Source organism: Pseudophryne corroboree, chromosome 6 (genome assembly GCF_028390025.1).
Source record: "Pseudophryne corroboree isolate aPseCor3 chromosome 6, aPseCor3.hap2, whole genome shotgun sequence".
In the NCBI taxonomy this organism is placed as follows: domain Eukaryota; kingdom Metazoa; phylum Chordata; class Amphibia; order Anura; family Myobatrachidae; genus Pseudophryne; species Pseudophryne corroboree.
The window spans coordinates 40,333,708-40,355,726 of record NC_086449.1 but is presented as its reverse complement, the minus strand read 5'-3'; the positions used below and the strand labels follow the sequence as shown (position 1 = coordinate 40,355,726).

The window sequence follows — 22,019 nt, the reverse complement described above, 5'->3', positions numbered from 1 at the left end:
CTTCTCCTTCAAACCACACATTCAGCACCTCACAAACCTGCCATTTTCATCTAAAAAATATTTCCAGGATCAGACCCTTTCTGACCCAGGATGCTACTAAGACTTTTATCCACTCACTGGTCATCTCCAGACTGGACTACTGTAATCTGCTCCTGACTGGCATTCCTGACAAATACCTCTCTCCACTCCAACCTATCTTCAATGCTGCTGCCCGGCTCATCTTCCTCACCAAACGCACTACGTCCACCTCTCCTCTCTTACTAGACCTTCACTGGCTCCCCTTCCCTTTCAGAGTCCATTTCAAGCTTCTCACACTCGCTTACAAAGCCCTCACCCACTCCTCTCCCATCTACATCTCTGACCTTATCTCCCTTTACACTCCCACCCGTCCTCTTCGCTCTGCTAATGCACGCCGACTCTCCTGCCTACGGATTACTTCCTCCCACTCCTACCGCCAAGATTTTTCACGTGCTGCACCACTTCTTTGGAATTCCCTACCTCTCCCCCTCAGACTCTCCACCTCTCTACAAAACTTCAAACGATCTCTCAAGACGCACTTCTTCACCAAACCCAGCCAAATCTCTTCCTAACCCACTGTTCTACGCTCTCTATGTACCCCATCTGTGTCACTCTTGTCTGTCTACCCCTCCCCTTTAGAATGTAAGCTCTCACGAGCAGGGCCCTCTTCCCTCATGTGCTTATCCTTTCTTACTTTAATAATCTTCAACTGCACCAACTCCAGCAGTCTTCTGCCACCTGATACTTATTCCAGTGTCATCTGCTGATGTAACTATGTTTATTTACCCTGTACTTGTCCTATACTGTCATCAACTGTAAGTTGCTGTTTTCCTGTTTGAGTATTTGTTTATGTACTCTGTAATTGAGCGCTGCCGAACCCTTGTGGCGCCATATAAATAAAGGATGATAATAATAATAATAATAATAGCATTATTATTCATTTTTTATTTTTATTTTTTATGTTTTGTTCTGACTGGCCTAATCCCTCCTAACTAAAAGGAGGGTACAGGCTTTAGCTAAAGAGAAACTGCCCAATCCCTCCTAAATTAAAGGAGGGTGCAGGTTTAACCACAAGAAGAAAGACTGCGTCAACCTAATAAAAGGGGGACAAAAGTCTTCAAAACGGAGAGACAAGGAGCCCAACTAAAGGGATCTACATCTCTTTACAGTAAAATCCGAGGCACAGAGTCAGGAGTGTCTCAGGGTACTGTGAGTACTGGTGGTAACAGGGGCCCTAGTTCATAAAATTATGATCTTCGTGCAGGAGATCTTTATAATGTTAATCCCTCTGCACGCTGCTGCCTTCTGGTAAACTTGACTGCCAGCGCAGCATCGCCCGCTGCAGCCCTCCCTCCATGCTGGTGTCTTCCGGCCGCAGCAGCTCTCACGCAGTGATCCTGTTGGCGCGCTCCCTCCCTCCACCGCCCCTGCGCCTAGGGATGGTGTCCACCGCGGCTGACAGCCGCAGCAGTTCTCCTGCGCTACCCTTGCACGCAGAAACAGGCTTTTCTGTGGTAGTCCCTGGCAGGCTAGCGGCGCGGCTCCCCCGCCGTAGGCACAGCGCGGTCTCTCGGCTCCCGCTGTGTATCAGCTCCCCCGTCTGCCCCCCTTCCTTTGCAGCGCAGGGGGAGACGCAGCGCAAAAATATCTGCTGCTGTAGTTTAGTGGGCTAAGGCTCCCATAGACTAGACCAAAAGTCATGGGTTCTAATCTCCATTGGTTTACACAGCGGGGCGCTTAGGAAGCGCGTCCCCGCCCGCCGCCCGCTCAAACGGTATCCCGTCCCCTCCTGCCGCCAGCGGAGGACTGGGGGAGACAGCAAGAGGGATATGTTAGAAAGAGGCGGAAGACCTCTTGTTGGTAAGTCGGCCTGAAGCAGCCGTAAAGAAGGCAAAGTGATCAGGGGACGCCTTTAAAATATATATATATATATATTAAATGTAATTGGCGGCCTTTTTAAAACTGATTGGAGGCGCCAAAAGAGCTCCATAGGAGGTATTACGCTCCCTTTAGATTAGACAGGCTTCCAGGGCAGTCAGAGCAGAGGGAGGGGTTTTTATAATAGAGCACTACTCCCTCTACTGGAGATTTGTATATTAGGACTCTGCTGCAATGGATTTTCAATGCATTTATGATAAATTTTTTCAAGGGACTTCTAAACAAAAGATCCCGACGAAATAAAGGGAACGACTGGTTCACAACCCCGACCTCAGAACTGAAATACAGTTGGGTGTGCGAGGGTTGCAACGAGGCTGGTGATATTATTATTATTATTATTATTATTATTATTATAGAAAAAAAAATTAATTTTTTTTTTGTGTATTATATACAAAAAGATCCAGCTAGGTGGATCCAGTGTACCTCTAATCCCATCACCCGTTACGGTCTTTCTGTTCCCATTATAAAGGGGGAAAGCACTGTGGAGCGCTCTATGGGGTGCGGCTTCGAAAGTCAAAAGCACTTACCAAGAACACTAGAACTTATTATGGATACAAACTGTAATAAGATGAGCGTTAGTTTGGGCGACCCCCGGGTATGCGTTCCCTGTTTAGTTAAGGGCGCTCAACTCGGGAGCAAGGTTCCGCCAAGATCAGGGGAGCAAGCCCTGACAAATATTTCAAAGGAAATGTCAGAATCCCGCAGCAGTCAGTAAGGGCTGAGGGATTCTCCAAGACCATGGAGCAATTTCTAATTTAAATTAATCCCTCCTGCGCAAGCCTTAAGCAAGGTGAACAAGGCGGTTAATAGAATCCTTCCCATCTTACACGATGGAGGAAGAGGGTCTTATAGATGAAAAGGCGAGATAATTAAGTCTACCTGAGATCAGGAGTTTTATGGTGATCCTATGCTTCAAGAAGTAAGGAGTTAGGGAACCAGAGAGTTTTCCATTTATTCGTATGTCTATGCCTCAAACTCTCCAGACTGATAAACGTTTAAACACACAACGGGGCGCTTAGGAAGCGGGGAGAAGACAATGTCCCCTATGCCTAGCGTGACCACCTTAAAGGATATGTCATGTCGCGAAGGTAGACACTGCATTAAAATCAATTTTTGTATCAGCACATTGTCGCATGGGCTGGGCGTAAGAAAGTAGCCTGTAGGAAAATTCTCAGCGGAGCATATTCGAGAATCTGCGACTTCTATGTGCCAGGCTTCAAAGGACGCTAGTAAAATAGCGTCCTGCATCTCGGTTTCACCCATTTCGGCTAGAGGAATTTTATGGCTCAGAGAAGGGCGAGTGGACTCCGATCCCAAGAATAGAGACTATTACATTTGGGGGTTAGATGTTATTGGTCCTGAGTTAGACAAGTGGATTTCGCAGACAACTGCAGTGAGATCTACCTTTCTACCTACTTCTTACTCGAGAGGTAGAGGTCGTTCACAGTCGCACAGAAGGCAGGACAAACCTGCTCACAAACTCGTGGCATGACAAACCTGCTCACAAACCCGTGGCATGACAGTCTCCCTGCTCACCTGGGGTCCCCCTTGGTGGGCGCAGAGTTGGAAGGTTTTCGGGACGCCTGGGCCAAAACCTCACCAGACGTTTGGGTCAAGGATACAGTTTCAAAAACGTCCACACAGTCCGTTTCTTTACAGCTTGAGGTCCTAGGTGCCCGTTGCGAGCAGGAGCAGTACAGTCGGCAAATTCAAAGACTTCTGCATACAAGGGGTTATGTCACCAGTCCCGGATCCTTAAAGAGGAACGGGATTTTATTCAAATCTTTTGGTAGTGCACAATGCCTTCATATCCCGATTTGGACCCCCGCCATGCTTACTTAAGGTTGCACAGGTGAAGGATCACTACCAATTCAGGGCCCTGAATCTTTACAAAGATCATACCAATAATGGTGACAGGATTGAGACAGTTAGGGGTCACGATCATACCTTATCTAGACGATCTACTGATCAAGGCCTCATCTCAGGAACAGCTGATAAAGGATGCTCAAACATCTCATCAATTTTTCATTCAACATGGGTGGATTGTGAACTTCCAAACAATCCAACCTCATGCCAACTGGATACGGTACAATTGAGAGTATTCCTACCAGAGAACAAGATCCAGGACCCACAGAGGTTAGTGGCTCAGGTACTAAAGACACAGACGGTTTCTCTACACCTCTGTAGGCAATTTCTAGGGAAGATAGTGGCGTCGTTTGAAGCTATCCAATACGGCAGACTTCATTCCCGACCATTCCACATGAACCGCATTGCTCAGAAGAGCAGGTTCGCACTGGCTTCTACATCGAAGAATCCGACTTCCATTACGCATACGAACCTCCTTGATTTGGTGGTCGTTGCACAAGAATCTCGCAGTAGGCAAAGAGATTTGGTATTTGGGATTGGAGGATCCTGACAACGGACGCCAGTCTCAGAGGTTGGGGTGCCGTCCTGGAGGCACAAATTCCTCACGGTTTGCAGATTCAGGATGGACTAAATCCAGTCAGCTATTGCAGGTTTGAAACAAGGAGAGTTCATGGTATCCATGGACATAAAGGTTGGTGGTTACAGGAGAGCAGCCTACCCATAAACGTTCTCGAACTGAGAGCAGTTTACAATGCGCTTTTCATAGCCGATGACCTAGTCATGGGTCAACACTAAAAGATACTGCCGGACAATGTCATGACGACGGCTTACATAAACCGTCAAGGAGGAACAAACAGCAGAATGGCGTTAAGGGTAGCCACAAAGATCTTGTTGTGGGCAGAAAGGCGAAACATCATCCTCTCGGCAGTGTTCATTCCAGGTGTGGAGAACTGGGAAGCAGATTTTTGCAGTCGCCAGGACATGCAGACGGGAGAGTGGTGCCTACTTCCACAGATTTTCGACATGGTGGTGAGAAGATGGGGTCTACCTCAATTGGACCTAATGGCGTCTCGGCACAATCATCAGCTGCCCAGATATGTGTCCAGGACAAGAGATCCAGCAGCAGAAGGAGTGGATGCATTAACACTTCCTTGGTGTTACAGAAGGGTTTACATATTTCCACCTTTCCCACTCATGCCGAGAGTTTTAAAAAGAGGTGAAACAAGAATGAGTGTGGGCGATTCTAATGGCACCAGATTGGCTCCGCAGGAGTTGGTACTCAGACTTGCGGGTGTTACTAGCGGAAGATCCGTGGCGGTTACCTCTGAGAGAGGACCTGCTATCTTAGGGACCGTTCCTATACTGAACAAGCTACGCTTAACGGCGTGGCTATTGAAACCCGGAAATTAAGAAACAGGGATACCGAGAACGGCTATTCCTACAAGGTTTGCTGTTAGGAAGCCTGTTACAGCCATACACTACTACAGAATTTGGAAGAAGTACATGGACTGGTGTCCTGAAGGTGGGTGGAATTCGACGAACTTCCACTTACCAAAATTCTACTTTTTCTTCAAGCTGGTCTAGATGGAGGACTAGGACTAGGTTCCTTTGAAGGTTCAGGTTTCAGCTCTCTCCATACTTTTGCAACAGCGATTATCATCCTTACAGGAGGTTCAAACCTTTTTACAGGGGGTTCTGAGGATACAACCTCCTTTCCGTACTCCCACTACGCCGTGGGACTTAAAATTAGTGTTGGAATTTTTTCTGATGACCAACTATTGAGCCGTTGGAAAGAACAGACCTAAAATATCTCTCTTGGAAGGTCACATTATTACTTGCCTGGGCTTCGGCCAGGAGAGTTTCTGAGTTTGTAGCCTTATCATGTTAGACTCCGTTTTTACTTTTCCATGAGGAAAGGGCAGAACAGATTGCCTTCCTAAGGTCGTTTCGGGTTTCACGTAAACCAGCTGATTGTAGTCCCATCTTTTCAGGGATGCGCAGATGGCGTGTCTTGGGATATTGTCCGAGCTTTACGAATATGCGTACAAGTTACGTTGTCCTTCAGAAGGTCAGACCATTTGTTTGTTCTCTATGATGGTCCAAAGAGTGGTTTAGCCAGCATATAAGCAGTCTTTGTCTAGATGGATTAGATTATATTTCCTGTGGTAACCAGGTTCCGGTTCCGACTGGTGCTCAGACCACCAGATCAGTGTGTGCCTCATGGGCGGCTGCCAGAGGGGCTTCCACTATTCAACTTTACAGAGCGGCGACATGGTCCTCAGCCCACACGTTTTGCGAAATTTTGCAAGTTTGATACTCTTGCGTCCGGAGACTCTAAGTTCGGACGTTTAGTTTTGCAGGCCACCGACAGCACTCCCTCCCTGGGGGATAACTTTGGGACGTCCCCTACTGTATAGGACTCCAGTGTCCCCTAGTGGATGAAAGAGAAAAGAGGATTTTGGTACTTACCGATAAATCCATTTCTCCGAATCCTCTAGGGGACACTGGACGCCCGCCTCGGTGCTGTCAACCTGCTGTGTTCAAAGTTCTTGTTCAAATAGTTCGTGCAAACAGCGTTAGTTATTCGATTAAGAGTTCTTGGATGCTGTTTGATATGTTGTACGGTTCGGTTCCTCGCCATGTGCTATAGTGTCATGTCCTATTCTCTCAGTCAAATTTTTCAAACTGAGGGAGGAGGGATGTGAAGGGGGAGGAGCCGGCTGTGCAGACAATGCTAATTTTTAGATTGTGCCACACCTCCGGTTGCAAGCTTCACACCCCTACTGTATAGGACTCCAGTGTCCCCTAGAGGATTCAGAGAAATGGATTTATCGGTAAGTACCAAAATCCTCTTTTTGGTGTCCATTGGCCCCATAGATTATTCCTTTTATTCTTTCTCCATTTCATTCATTACTTACAGATGTAGAAACGCTCATCCAGCCTACGGCCGGGCACGCCTAAGTACGCAGAGCTGCGTCTAAGTATGCGGCCCATGTATTCCTATGGGCGCGTGTACTTAGACGCACGTGTGCATCCTAGTCGCGGGCACACTTGCCGCGCCTATGTTGCCGCAAATACGCTGAGCTGCAGGCTGGATGTCCGTGGCTTCAACCGTACCTCAGTGATTCCATTATAAGGAATCCAACTGGAGGTGTGTATTTAGGGACTTAAAATTGATGCTAGGTCATATGTTTTATAGTGATACATATCATGCCGCCATATCGCTTTCCGCTACGCCTCTTTACCGAGGCAAAGTAGGAAGAAGTACCGACGAGATGTCTTAACGTCTCATTTGCTGTAGTTGGTGAGTGAAACACAACACCCCTTCCCCCAAGCAGTTGGCCAAACATCTCTTCTTGACGCGCCAGGTTCTGTGCGACTCTGATTGAAAAGCAGCCAAGTGTCCTTTTCACATCGTTTTCGTCTCAGTCGCCAGTTGGATACAACAAAATCGCTTCACGAGACTGCAATGATTCATTTGATATACAACATTTGCATAGCTGTGTGCGACTGAGTCTGCATCTGTATGAGAAGTGCTGCGACTGCAGCTTTTTTTAAGTCCAGTTGTTCAGTGCTGTCTTGTCAAGCGGGTTTATCGCATCCAGTTGTGACTATAGCTTGCATTCTGGCAATGACTACACCGCTCGGCTCACTTACGCCACATGGTGCATTGAGGCTAGGTGCAGGAGGCAGTATCGGTAGTTGTTTTAGAAAGACAGTCCTAGGTGTACCTACTATTGGAGATTCCCATTGTTCCCTCTCTGAAGCTCCGTATTTCACAGTCTCAGGGTTACAATTACTAAAAGTCAATTTCAATAGATTTTAAATTGATGTTGTAATTTGGGATAAAACACACATTTTACTAACAGGTTTTTCTCTGACGTCCTAGTGGATGCTGGGGACTCCGTCAGGACCATGGGGAATAGCGGCTCCGCAGGAGACAGGGCACAAAAGTAAAAGCTTTAGGATCAGGTGGTGTGCACTGGCTCCTCCCCCTATGACCCTCCTCCAAGCCTCAGTTAGATTTTTGTGCCCGGCCGAGAAGGGTGCAATCTAGGTGGCTCTCCTAAAGAGCTGCTTAGAGTAAAAGTTTTGTTAGGTTTTTTATTTTCAGTGAGTCCTGCTGGCAACAGGCTCACTGCATCGAGGGACTTAGGGGAGAGAAGTGAACTCACCTGCGTGCAGGATGGATTGGCTTCTTAGGCTACTGGACACCATTAGCTCCAGAGGGAGTCGGAACACAGGTCTCACCCTGGGGTTCGTCCCGGAGCCGCGCCGCCGACCCCCTTGCAGATGCCGAAAAGTGAAGAGGTCCAGAAACCGGCGGCAGAAGGCTTTTCAGTCTTCATAAGGTAGCGCACAGCACTGCAGCTGTGCGCCATTGTTGTCAGCACACTTCATAGCAGCGGTCACTTGAGGGTGCAGGGCGCTGGGGGGGGCGCCCTGGGCAGCAATGATAGTACCTTATTCTGGCTAAAAATACATCACATATAGCCCCTGGGGGCTATATGGATGTATTTAACCCCTGCCAGGTCTCAGAAAATGGGAGAAGAAGCCCGCCGAAAAGGGGGCGGGGCGTATTCTCCTCAGCACACAGCGCCATTTTCCCTCACAGAAATGCTGGTGGGAAGGCTCCCAGGCTCTCCCCTGCACTGCACTACAGAAACAGGGTTAAAACAGAGAGGGGGGGCACTTATTTGGCGATATGACTATATATATTAAAATGCTATAAGGGAAAAACACTTATATAAAGGTTGTCCCTGTATAATTATAGCGTTTTTGGTGTGTGCTGGCAAACTCTCCCTCTGTCTCCCCAAAGGGCTAGTGGGGTCCTGTCCTCTATCAGAGCATTCCCTGTGTGTGTGCTGTGTCGGTACGTGTGTGTCGACATGTATGAGGACGATGTTGGTGAGGAGGCGGAGCAATTGCCTGTAATGGTGATGTCACTCTCTAGGGAGTCGACACCGGAATGGATGGCTTATTTAAGGAATTACGTGATAATGTCAACACGCTGCAAGGTCGGTTGACGACATGAGACGGCCGGCAAACCAATTAGTACCTGTCCAGGCGTCTCAAACACCGTCAGGGGCGTTAAAACGTCCTTTTACCTCAGTCGGTCGACACAGACACGGACACTGACTCCAGTGTCGACGGTGAAGAAACAAACGTATTTTCTCTAACGTCCTAGTGGATGCTGGGAACTCCGTCAGGACCATGGGGAATAGCGGGCTCCGAAGGAGGCTGGGCACTCTAGAAAGATCTTAGACTACCTGGTGTGCACTGGCTCCTCCCACTATGACCCTCCTCCAAGCCTCAGTTAGATTTCGTGCCCGGCCGAGGTTGGATGCACACTAGGGGCTCTCCTGAGCTCTTAGAAAGTTATAGTCTTAGAATTTGTTATTTTCAGTGAGACCTGCTGGCAACAGGCTCACTGCAGCGAGGGACTAAGGGGAGAAGAAGCGAACTCGCCTGCTTGCAGCCGGATTGGGCTTCTTAGGCTACTGGACACCATTAGCTCCAGAGGGATCGACCGCAGGCCCAGCCTTGATGTTCGGTCCCGGAGCCGCACCGCCGTCCCCCTTACAGAGCCAGAAGCAAGAAGATGGTCCGGAAAATCGGCGGCATGAAGACTCTGTCTTCACCAAGGTAGCGCACAGCACTGCAGCTGTGCGCCATTGCTCCTCTCACACACTTCACACTCCGGTCACTGAGGGTGCAGGGCGCTGGGGGGGGGCGCCCTGAGGCAGCAATAAAAACACCTTGGCTGGCTAAAATACCTCAATATATGGCCCCAGGGGCTATATATGAGGTAAATACCCCTGCCAGAATTCCATAAAAAACGGGAGAATAGGCCGCGAAAAAGGGGCGGAGCCTATCTCCTCAGCACACTGGCGCCATTTTTCCCTCACAGCTCGGCTGGAGGGAAGCTCCCTGGCTCTTCCCTGCAATTCTACAGTACAGTAAGAGGGAAAAGAGAGGGGGGGCATTACAATTGGCACTGTATACAGTATATTATATAAAAGCTATTAGGGACATAACTCAGTTAGTCCCTGTATATATATAGCGCTCTGGTGTGTGCTGGCATACTCTTACTCTGTCCCCCCAAAGGGCTTTTGTGGGTCCTGTCCTCGTTTAGAGCATTCCCTGTGTGTCTGCGGTGTGTCGGTACGGCTGTGTCGACATGTTGAATGAGGAGGCTTATATGGTGACAGAACAGAGGCCGATATATGTGATGTCGCCCCCTGTGGGGCCGACACCAGAGTGGATGGATAGGTGAAAGGTATTAACCGACAGTGTCAACTCCTTACATAAAAGGGTGGATGACGTAACAGCTGTGGGACAGCCGGCTTCGCAGCCCGCGCCTGCCCAGGCGTCTCAAAGGCCATCAGGGGCTCAAAAACGCCCGCTCTCTCAGATGGCAGACACAGATGTCGACACGGAGTCTGACTCCAGTGTCGACAAGGTGGAGACATATACACAATCCACTAGGAACATCCGTGACGTGATCCCGGCAATAAAAAATGTGTTATACATTTCTGATTTTAACCCAAGCACCTCTAAAAATGGGTTTTAGGTTTGGGGGGAAAAAACAGGCAGTGTTTTGTTCCCCCATCAGATGAATAAATGAAGTGTGTGAAAGCGTGGGTTCCCCCGTTAAGAAACTGGTCATTTATAAAAAGTTACTGATGGCGTACCCTTTCCCGCCAGGTGGATAAGTTACGCTGGGAGATATCCCCTAGGGTGGATAAGGCGCTCACACGTTTGTCAAAAAAGGTGGCACTGCCGTCTTAGGATACGGCCACTTTAATAGGTACCTGTTGATAAAAAACAGGAGGCTATCCTGAAGTCTGTATTTACACACTCAGGTACTAGACTGAGACCTGCAGATAGTGCTGCTGCAGCGTGGTCGGTGACCCTGTCAAACAGGGATACTAGTTGGAAAACATAAAAACATATTAAAGACGTCGTCTTATATATGGGGGATGCACAGAGGGATATTTTGCCGGCTGGCATCCAAAATAAATGTAATGTCCATTCTGTCAGGAGGGTATTAGAGACCTGTCACTGGACAGGTGATGCTGACTTAAAAAGCGCATAGAGAGCCTTATAAGGGTGAGGAATTATTTGGGGATGGTCTCTGGGACCTCGTATCCACAGCAACTGCTGGGAAGAAATAATTTTACCTCAGGTTTCCTCACAGACAAAGGTACAGTCCTTTCGGCTTCAGAAAAGCAAGCGGGTCAAATGGCGCTTCCTTTCTGTACAGAGACAAGGGTAGAGGGAAAAAAGCAGCACCAGTCAGCCTGTTCCCAGAATCAAGATTCTTCCCCCGCCTCCTGTGAGGCCACACCATGACGCGGGTGCTCCACAGGTGTAGCCAGGTACGGTGGGGGGCCGTCTCAAAAATTTCAGCAATTAGTGGGCTCGCTCACAGGTGGATCCCTGTTTCTTTCAAGTAGTATTTCAGGGGTACAAGCTGGAATTCGAGATGTCTCCCCCCAGCCGTTTCCTAAAATATGCCTTGCTGACAACTCCCTCAGGCAGGGAGGCTGTGCTAGAGGCAATTAATAAGCGGTATTCCCAGCAGGTAATACTCAAGGTGCCCCTACTTCAACAAGGACGGGGTTACTATTCCACACGGGTTGGGGTACCGAAACCGCATGGTTCGGTGTGACCCATTTTATATTTAAAATCCTTGAACACAAAAATTCAAGTTCAAGATGGAATCGCTCAGGGCGGTTATTCCAAGCCTGGACGAGGGGGATTACATGGTATCCTGGAACATCAAGGATGCTTACCTGCATGTCCCCATTTACCATCCTCGCCAGGAGTACCTCAGATTTGTGGTACAGGATTACCATTACCAAGTCCAGACACTGCCGTTTGGACTGTACATGGCACCGAGGGTGTTTTATCAAGGTAATGGCCGAAATGTTGATACTCCTTCAAAAAAAGGGAGTTGTAATTATCCCGTACTTGGACAATCTCGTTATAAGGGCGAGGTCCAAGGAGCAGTTGGTAGTCGGGGTAGCACTATTTTGGAAAGTGCTACAACAGCATGGTTGGATTCTAAACAGTCCAAAGTCACAGCTGGTTCCTATGACACGTCTACTGTTCCTGGGGATGGTTCTGGACATAAACCAGAAATAGTGTTTCTCCCGGAGGAGAAAGCCAAGGAGTTGTCATCTCTAGTCAGAGACCTCCTGAAGCCAAAATAGGTAGCGGTGCATCATTGCACGCGAGTCCTGGGAAAAATGGTAGCTTCCTACGAAGCAATCCCATTAGGCAGGTTCCATACAAGAACTTTTCAGAGGGACCTGTTGGACAAGTGGTCCGGATCGCATCTTCCGATGCATAGGCTGATAACCCTGTCTCCAAGGACCAGGGTATCTCTACTGTGGTGGCTGCAGAGTGCCCATCTTCAAGAGGGCCGCAGGTTCGGCATACAGGACTAGGTCCTAGTGACCATGGATTCCAGCCTTTGAGGCTGGGAGGCAGTCACACAGGGAAGAAATTTCCAGGGACTTTGGTCAAGTCAGGTTATTTCCCTACACATAAATATTTTGGACCTGAGGGCCATTTACAATGCCCTGAGGCCGGCAAGGCCTCTGCTTCAAAACCAGCCGGTACTGATCCAATCAGACAACATCACGGCAGTCGCCCATGTAAACCAACAGGGCGGCACAAGAAGCAGGATGGCGATGGCAGAAGCCACAAGGATTCTCCGATAGGCGGAAAATCATGTGTTAGCACTGTCAGCAGTGTTCATTCCCGGAGTGGACAACTGGGAAGCAGATCTTCTCAACAGACACGACCTCCACCCGGGAGAATGGGGACTTCCTCCAGAAGTCTTCCAATAGGATTGTACACCATTGGGAAAGGCCACAGGTGGACATGATGGCGTCCCGCCTCAACAAAAAGCTATAAAAGATATTGCACCGGGTCAAGGGACCCTCAGGCGATAGCTATGGACGCTCTGGTAACACCGTGGGTGTACCAGTCGGTTTATGTGTTCTCCCCTCTGCCTCTCATACCAAAGGTACTGAGAATAATAAGAAGGCGAGGAGTAAGAACGATACTCGTGGATGGCCAAGAAGAGCTTGGTACCCAGAACTTCAAGAATTTATATCAGAGGACCCATGGCCTCTGCCACTCAGACAGGACCTGCGGCAGCAGGGGCCCTGTCTGTTCCAAGACTTACCGCGGCTGCGTTTGTCGGCATGGCGGTTGAACGCCGGATCCTGAAGGAAAAGGGCATTCCGGAGGAAGTCATTCCTACGCTTACTAAAGCCAGGAAAGAGGTTACAGCAACTCATTATCACCGCATATGGCGAAAATATGTTGCATGGTGTGAGGCCGAAAGGGCCCCAACAGAGGAATTTCAACTAGGTCGATTTCTGCTTTTCCTGCAAGCAGGAGTGACTATGGGCCTTAAATTGGGTTCCATTAAGGTACAGATCTCGGCTCTGTCGATTTTCTTTCAAAAAGAACTAGCTTCAGTACCTGAAGTTCAGACATTTATAAAAGGAGTGCTGCAGAGTCAGCCCCCGTTTGTGCCTCCTGTGGCACCTTGTGATCTCAACGTGGTGTTGAGTTTCTTAAAATCACATTGGTTTGAACCACTAAAAACCGTGGATCTGAAATATCTCACGTGGAAGGTGGTTATGTTATTGGCCTTGGCTTCTGCCAGGCGAGTATCAAAGTTGGCGGCTTTGTCTTGTAAAAGCCCTTATTTGATTTTCCATATGGATAGGGCAGAATTGAGGACTCGTCCCCAGTTTCTCCCAAAGGTGGTGTCAGCGTTTCACCTGAACCAGCCTATTGTGGTGCCTAGGCTACTAGGGACTTGGAGGACTCCAAGTTGCTAGACGTTGTCAGGACACTGAAAATATATGTTTCCAGAACGGCTAGAGTCAGAAAATCTGACTCGCTGTTTATCCTATATGCACCTAACAAGCTGGGTGCTCCTGCTTCTAAGCAGACTATTGCTCGTTGGATTTGTAGTACAATTCAGCTTGCACATACTGTGGCAGGCCTGCCACAGCCAAAATCTGTCAATGCCCATTCCACAAGGAAGGTGGGCTCATCTTGGGCGGCTGCCCGAGAGGTCTCGGCTTTACAATTTTGCCGAGCAGCTACTTGGTCAGGGGCAAACACGTTTGCAAAAATTCTACAAATTTGATACCCTGGCTGAGGAGGACCTGGAGTTCTCTCATTCAGTGCTGCAGAGTCATCCGCACTCTCCCGCCCGTTTGGGAGCTTTGGTATAATCCCCATGGTCCTTACGGAGTTCCCAGCATCCACTAGGACGTTAGAGAAAATAAGAATTTACTCACCGGTAATTCTATTTCTCGTAGTCCGTAGTGGATGCTGGGCGCCCATCCCAAGAGCGGTTTATCTGCAATACTTGTACATAGTTATGGTTAACTAAATCGGGTTATTGTTGAGCCATCTGTTGAGAGGCTCTATTGTTTCATACTGTTAACTGTGTTTCATATCACGAGTTGTACGGTGTGATTGGTGTGGCTGGTATGAGTCTTACCCGGGATTCAAAATCCTTCCTTATTGTGTACGCTCGTCCGGGCACAGTACCTAACTGAGGCTTGGAGGAGGGTCATAGTGGGAGGAGCCAGTGCACACCAGGTAGTCTAAGATCTTTCTAGAGTGCCCAGCCTCCTTCGGAGCCCGCTATTCCCCATGGTCCTTACGGAGTTCCCAGCATCCACTACGGACTACGAGAAATAGAATTACCGGTGAGTAAATTCTTATTTTCCTTTAGGGCCACACGTTACTTGTTAAGGGCAATGAAGGAGGTGTTACATATTTCTGATAAACTACCTGTAGTTTTTCCTGAATCAGATAAATTAAATGAAGTGTGTGATGATGCGTGGGTTTCCCCCGATAGAAAATTATTGGCGGTATACCCTTTCCCGCCAGAAGTTAGGGCGCGTTGGGAAACACCCCTTAGGGTGGATAAGGCGCTCACACGCTTATCAAAACAAGTGGCGGTACCGTCTCCAGATAGGGCCGCCCTCAAGGAGCCAGCTGATAGGAGGCTGGAAAATATCCTAGAAAGTATATACACACATACTGGTGTTATACTGCGACCAGCGATCGCCTCAGCCTGGATGTGCAGCGCTGGGGTGGCTTGGTCGGATTCCCTGACTGAAAATATTGATACCCTTGACAGGGACAGTATTTTATTGACTATAGAGCATTTAAAGGATGCATTTCTATATATGCGAGATGCACAGAGGGATATTTGCACTCTGGCATCAAGAGTAAGTGCGATGTCCATATCTGCCAGAAGTTGTTTATGGACACGACAGTGGTCAGGTGATGCAGATTCCAAACGGCACATGGAAGTATTGCCGTATAAAGGAGAAAAAGACAACGTCTTTTCAGCCTCAGTCCTTTCGTCCCCATAAGGGCAAGCGGGCAAAAGGCCAGTCATATCTGCCGTGGGATAGAGGAAAGGGAAGAAGACTGCAGCAGGCAGCCCATTCCCAGAAACAGAAGCCCTCCACCGCTTCTGCCAAGTCCTCAGCATGACGCTGGGGCCGTACAAGCGGACTCAGGTGCGGTGGGGGGGGTCGTCTCAAGAGTTTCAGCACGCAGTGGGCTCACTCGCAAGTGGACCCCTGGATCCTACAAGTAGTATCCCAGGGGTACAGATTGGAAATTCGAGACGTCTCCCCCTCGCAGGTTCCTGAAGTCTGCTTTACCAACGTCTCCCTCCGACAGGGAGGCAGTAGTGGAAACAATTCACAAGCTGTATTCCCAGCAGGTGATAATCAAAGTACCCCTCCTACAACAAGGAAAGGGGTATTATTCCACACTATATTGTGGTACTGAAGCCAGACGGCTCGGTGAGACCTATTCTAAATCTGAAATAGTTGAACACTTACATACAAAGGTTCAAATCAAGATGGAGTCACTCAGAGCAGTGATAGCGAACCAGGAAGAAGGGGACTATATGGTGTCCCGGGACATCAGGGATGCTTACCTCCATGTCCCAATTTGCCCTTCTCACCAAGGGTACCTCAGGTTCGTGGTACAGTACTGTCACTATCAGTTTCAGACGCTGCCGGTTGGATTGTCCACGGCACTCCGGGTCCTTACCAAGGTAATGGCCGAAATGATGATTCTTCTTCAAAGAAAATGGACGATCTCCTGATAGGGGCAAGGTCCAGAGAACAGTTGGAGGTCGGAGTAGCACTATCTCAAGTAGTTCTACGACAGCACGGGTGGATTCTAAATATTCCAAAACCGCAGCTGTTTCCGACGACACGTCTGCTGTTCCTAGGGATGATTCTGGACACAGTCCAGAAAAAGGTGTTTCTCCCGGAGAAGAAAGCCAGGGAGTTATCCGAGCTAGTCAGGAACCTCCTAAAACCAGGAAAAGTGTCAGTGCATCATTGCACAAGGGTCCTGGGAAAAATGGTGGCTTCTTACGAAGCGATTCCATTCGGTAGATTTCACGCAAGAACTTTTCAGTGGGATCTGCTGGAAAAATGGTCCGGATCGCATCTTCAGATGCATCAGCGGATAACCCTGTCTCCAAGGACAAGGGTGTTTCTTCTGCGGTGGCTGCAGAGTGCTCATCTACTAAAGGGCCGCAGATTCGGCATTCAGGACTGGGTCCTGGTGACCACGGATGCCAGCCTGAGAGGCTGGGGAGCAGTCACACAGGGAAAAAATTTCCAGGGAGTGTGATCAAGTCTGGAGACTTCTCTCCACATAAATATACTGGAGCTAAGGGCAATTTACAATGTTCTAAGCTTAGCAAGACCTCTGCTTCAAGGTCAGCCGGTATTGATCCAGTGGGACAACATCACGGCAGTCGCCCACGTAAACAGACAGGGCGGCACAAGAAGCAGGAGGGCAATGGCAGAAACTGCAAGGATTCTTCGCTGGGCGAAAAATCATGTGATAGCACTGTCAGCAGTGTTCATTCCGGGAGTGGACAACTGGGAAGCAGACTTCCTCAGCAGGCACGACCTCCACCCGGGAGAGTGGGGACTTCATCGGGAAGTATTCCACATGATTGTGAACCGTTGGGAAAGACCAAAGGTGGACATGATGGCGTCCCGCCTGAACAAAAAACTGGACAGGTATTGCGCCAGGTCAAGAGACCCTCAAGCAATATCTGTGGACGTTCTGGTAACACCGTGGGTGTACCAGTCGGTGTATGTGTTCCCTCCTCTGCTTCTCATAACCAAGGTACTGAGAATAATAAGACGTAGAGGAGTAAGAACTATACTCGTGGCTCCGGATTGGCCAAGAAGGACGTGGCACCCGGAACTTCAAGAAATGCTCACAGAGGACTCATGGCCTCTGCCGCTAAGAAGGGACTTGCTTCAGCAAGTACCAGGTCTGTTCCAAGACTTACCGCGGCTGCGTTTGACGGCATGGCGGTGGAACGCCAGATCCTAAGGGAAAAAGGCATTCCGGAAGAGGTCATTCCTACCCTGGTCAAAGCCAGGAAGGAGGTGACCGCAAAACATTATCACCACATGTGGCGAAAATATGTTGCGTGGTGTGAGGCCAGGAAGGCCCCACGAAGAAATTTCAACTCGGTCGATTCCTGCATTTCCTGCAAACAGGAGTGTCTATGGGCCTCAAATTGGGGTCCATTAAGGTTCAAATTTCGGCCCTGTCAATTTTCTTCCAAAAAGAATTGGCTTCAGTTCCTGAAGTCCAGAAGTTTGTCAAGGGAGTATTGCATATACAACCCCCTTTTTGTGCCTCCAGTGGCACTGTGGGATCTCAACGTAGTTCTGGGATTCCTCAAATCACATTTTAAACCGCTCAAATCTGTGGATTTGAAATATCTCACATGAAAAGTGACCATGCTGTTGGTCCTGGCCTCGGCCAGGCGAGTGTCAGAATTGGCGGCTTTGTCTCACAAAAGCCATATCTGATTGTCCATTCGGACAGGGCAGAGCTGCGGACTCGTCCCCAGTTTCTTCCTAAGGTGGTGTCAGCGTTTCACCTGAACCAGCTTATTGTGGTACCTGCGGCTACTAGGGACTTGGAGGACTCCAAGTTGCTAGATGTTGTCAGGGCCCTGAAAATATAGGTTTCCAGGACGGCTGGAGTCAGGAAAACTGACTCGCTGTTATCCTGTATGCACCCAACAAACTGGGTGCTCTTGCTTCTAAGCAGACGATTGCTCGTTGGATTTGTAGCACATTTCAACTTGCACATTCTGTGGCAGGCCTGCCACAGCCTAAATCTGTCAAGGCCCATTCCACAAGGAAGGTGGGCTCATCCTGGGCGGCTGCCCGAGGGGTCTCGGCATTACAACTCTGCCGAGCAGCTACGTGGTCGGGGGAGAACACGTTTGTAAAATTCTACAAATTTGATACCCTGGCTAAAGAGGACCTGGAGTTCTCTCATTCGGTGCTGCAGAGTCATCCGCACTCTCCCGCCCGTTTGGGAGCTTTGGTATAATCCCCATGGTCCTGACGGAGTCCCCAGCATCCACTAGGACGTCAGAGAAAATAAGATTTTACTTACCGATTAATCTATTTCTCGTAGTCCGTAGTGGATGCTGGGCGCCCATCCCAAGTGCGGATTGTCTGCAATACTTGTACATAGTTATTGTTACAAAAATCGGGTTATTATTGTTGTGAGCCATCTTTTCAGAGGCTCCGCTGTTATCATGCTGTTAACTGGGTTCAGATCACAGGTTGTACAGTGTGATTGGTGTGGCTGGTATGAGTCTTACCCGGGATTCAAAATCCTTCCTTATTGTGTACGCTCGTCCGGGCACAGTATCCTAACTGAGGCTTGGAGGAGGGTCATAGGGGGAGGAGCCAGTGCACACCACCTGATCCTAAAGCTTTTACTTTTGTGCCCTGTCTCCTGCGGAGCCGCTATTCCCCATGGTCCTGACGGAGTCCCCAGCATCCACTACGGACTACGAGAAATAGATTTATCGATAAGTAAAATCTTATTTTCTCCTTCATCCACTAGGGGCCACTGGAGCGTAGTCACAATGGGGAAATAGTAGGCAGTAATTGGGAGCTGGCACTTTAAAACTCTCACACTGTGGCTAGCTCCTCCCCTACTATCTTCCCTCCAAGCCAGTCTTAGTTTAGTGCCCAAGGGAGCTGGTGGGTTTAGCTGAAGAAATTTTTCTTTTTTCTTTATTATTTTATTTTTCTTTCTTCCACACACAGACTGGCAGCTCTGCCACTGCCAGTCTGCACCGCGGGAGCTGCCGGCGGGGTCCCATCGCAGCTGCGTGCGGCTCGGGATGGGCCCCGGCTGAGGGAGACACTGAGCTCTCCTGAGTTGGCCGGACATTGCTGCGTGCGGCGCGTGTCGGGGCCGCTCCACCAGCAGAAGATTCCGGCAGCATGGCAGCGGTGAGTATAAGAGAGGACACCGCTGCGTGCGGCGCGTGTCGGGGCCGCTCCACCAGAGCGGTAAATCTAAAAAGGGGCCGGACACCGCTGCGTGCGGCGCGTGTCGGGGCCGTTCTGTCGAGCAGTGAAAGGTACGACGCCTGACGGAACTACAGGACAGCGGTGAGTACAATCTCCCCCCTCCTCCAGACTGATTTATATTTTATACTGTCAGTTTTAGTGGTATTATGTGGTGGTTGGACGGCTCCCCTATACTCCCCAGTCATAGACAGGCTGGGGGGTATCAAAGGCGCACTTTGTATTTTACACAGTAAGAGAGTATCTGTGGAAAAGCTATGTGTGCATGTGCCATATACAATAGCATTGTTCTTATGTATTTTGCAAGAAAAGTATATTCATGTTAATATTTTTAGTAAATGTGTGTTTTAGCCCCTAAAAACCAACATCGATTTGTATCGATTTCCATTGATTTAGAGCTTGAAAAAATTCTTATGGCATTTGACCTTTAGTAAATAAACTCCCGCAGTTTACCCCCAATGGATTCCAGGAAAAGAATTTAATATAAGTACAAAACTTATTCTCAGTATCCTGTAGATTTCAGTGTGATTAGTTCTTCATCGCATTTCCTTCTCTTTCATATCTCAGTTTCTCAACTTTTCTATAAAGTTCTACTGAAAACTTGGCGCCTGTTATATTGTTTATATTAGTGAGCCCGTCCGTACCAGCCGCCCCATAGATTCTTCTTCCGACAGCACAGGAACGCCGCACACATTGCAAGGCATCCTGCATCGGTGAGATGTACACTGCACAAATAACTCATCGCAGGGCTCCGGGCTTCTGCCGAGCCCAGCATACTAAATAACGATCTGCAAAACGTGCACCAACAGTTTTCTAATTGGACTTTGCAGGATGAATCTCACAGAGAAGGAAGACGAAGAAGAAAATTTGGTGATCGATGAGGCAGAAAGCAGCACCAGCCCGTCAGTCGGAGAGGAGGTGAGATATATAGCCGCACATTCTATATGCGCCATACACAGCGCACTCTTAACTGTTTTCTTTTGTTTTACTGCAGCCTCCTGACCTCCTGGATTCCGCTATTATCGACAGTGAAGAGTGACAGCCTCCAGTACAGTGTAGCTGTGTATTTATGTTCACTGCTTTGTTACGTTTGAATTTTACATCGGTGCGTGTATGTAAAACATATAAAAGAAAACTTTGTTTTCAGACATAGATGTCTGTAGTTTGACGTTGTATGGCTGCAGACCACTGTGTTTCAGTTGCAGGTACCACTGTATACTGCCCTGCACATTGCCATACCATGAATAAAGTCTGACATTTAGGTTTGTTATGAATTAAACATTATTATGCAAGAATATCTACATTTTTATTTGGGGGAAGGGCGGGGACGCCCAACCGGGTCAGATGAGTCTTGTTCAGGATCCCTGCCATGTGATTCCCTAAACAGCTCCCGCGTTTCACTTTAGCCACCCGTTTACTCAAGATGAAGTTGGTCATCTGCCCCAGACACGCGTTATGTGGCTCACTCTTTGGCAGAGAGTTTCAGATGGCACTTACACGTTGTTTCCACAAATGTTTAATCAATCTTTATTCATGCACATGAGCTGTTGGTGGTTCTTCAAGTTTGGATAGGGAAACACTGACCTGAGCTAAATATGGTATCTACTATTAAAGCCAAAGCAGGATTCCGAATAGGTCTTCTGCGCAGTTCATACGCGGAGGGCACAATAGGAGTTGCTAGGAATTTGACACGGTGAAAGTCTTCCAAGCGAGCGTGCGCCCGTTGTATCCGGCTACCCAAATCGGACGCTGTATGAATCGCTTTGGGTTAAATATCTGACCCACGTGTGGATCATTGTTGGGAGCTCGCTACGGAGCCTGAGAAATCGGATCTGGAGGCCAGAACTTGTGAGGGACGGCACCTGGAAGGAGAGGTTGAGGGGAGGCAGGTCCAGGACAGAAGGCACGGAGAGACATCCAGACACATCCACCTAAGCAACACAAAATAAGAGAGTAATCTTAAACTCCAAGCCACATTGAATATGCTCAGGCAGCTATGATTCTATAGAAGACATCTATATAATAAAACTGTAAACTGATTTAAAAAAAAAAAAAAATCTCTGTAAAGACCAGCATTGAGAACTCATCTGGTTGGGGACTTCAAGAGAGCTATGGTGCAACCTTGACCTATGATGCTTCTCACCCAGGCATCTGAAGTGGAACTAAGCCACTGATACTGGAAGAGAAGTAGACTGCCACCCAACACAGGTGATCCTGGTATAGATTGCCTGCCATGCTGATTTTTGGGGGTGTATGAGGGTCTGGAAGCATATCACTTAACTGACCATACCTGTTTCCAAATTTATCTTTCATTTAGAGCAAAGGATTACACTCAAGATTCTGATCCCTCAATCTTTACTTGAGCAACAACATGACTGAAACATAGCATCTACAGACTTGCAGGCATTAATGCATAGAAAGGAACTCTTCCCCCACCCCCCTATGGCCAAGCTAACTAAACACAATTTGGACAAAACAAGACATCCACAAAAGGTAGTTACTTGAGTCTTTATGTACTCCACCAGAGCATAATGTACAATGACCAGAGGCTTAAAACCTAGTTTCAATGAGTCCCGTGTCAAGAGCCACACCGCTCAGATACTTGGATGAGTTCCGAAAGCTATATAAATAAACACGTCGAGTCACATTATTATGACCATCTCCTACATTTGATGTTGGCAGCGCGTCGCCTATGAAGTACGTCATGTGTCGTGCACTGGCTTGGTGGGTATATAATGTGTG

General features: G+C 48.4%; 2 protein-coding genes across 8 annotated transcripts in view; one reads left to right on the top strand and one right to left on the bottom strand.

The window, feature by feature from the left end:
• The window catches only part of STAG3 (STAG3 cohesin complex component), a 285,504-nt gene extending 264,932 nt beyond the window's left edge, over window positions 1–20,572 (top strand). For 5 of the 6 annotated variants that reach the window (XM_063930901.1, XM_063930899.1, XM_063930896.1 and 2 more), the window contains exons 31-33: window positions 19,907–19,990; window positions 20,108–20,195; window positions 20,272–20,572. In XM_063930901.1, coding sequence (XP_063786971.1) covers window positions 19,907–19,990; window positions 20,108–20,195; window positions 20,272–20,316 — 217 coding nt within the window. In that variant the 3' untranslated portion in view covers window positions 20,317–20,572. The remainder of the gene's footprint in view (window positions 1–19,906; window positions 19,991–20,107; window positions 20,196–20,271) is intronic. The other variant, XM_063930900.1, reaches the window with a different exon arrangement.
• Window positions 20,573–20,777: 205 nt separating this feature from the next.
• The window catches only part of AP4M1 (adaptor related protein complex 4 subunit mu 1), an 80,225-nt gene continuing 78,983 nt past the window's right edge, over window positions 20,778–22,019 (bottom strand). For both annotated transcript variants that reach the window (XM_063930904.1, XM_063930903.1), the window contains exon 16: window positions 20,778–21,208. In XM_063930904.1, coding sequence (XP_063786974.1) covers window positions 21,011–21,208 — 198 coding nt within the window. In that variant the 3' untranslated portion in view covers window positions 20,778–21,010. The remainder of the gene's footprint in view (window positions 21,209–22,019) is intronic.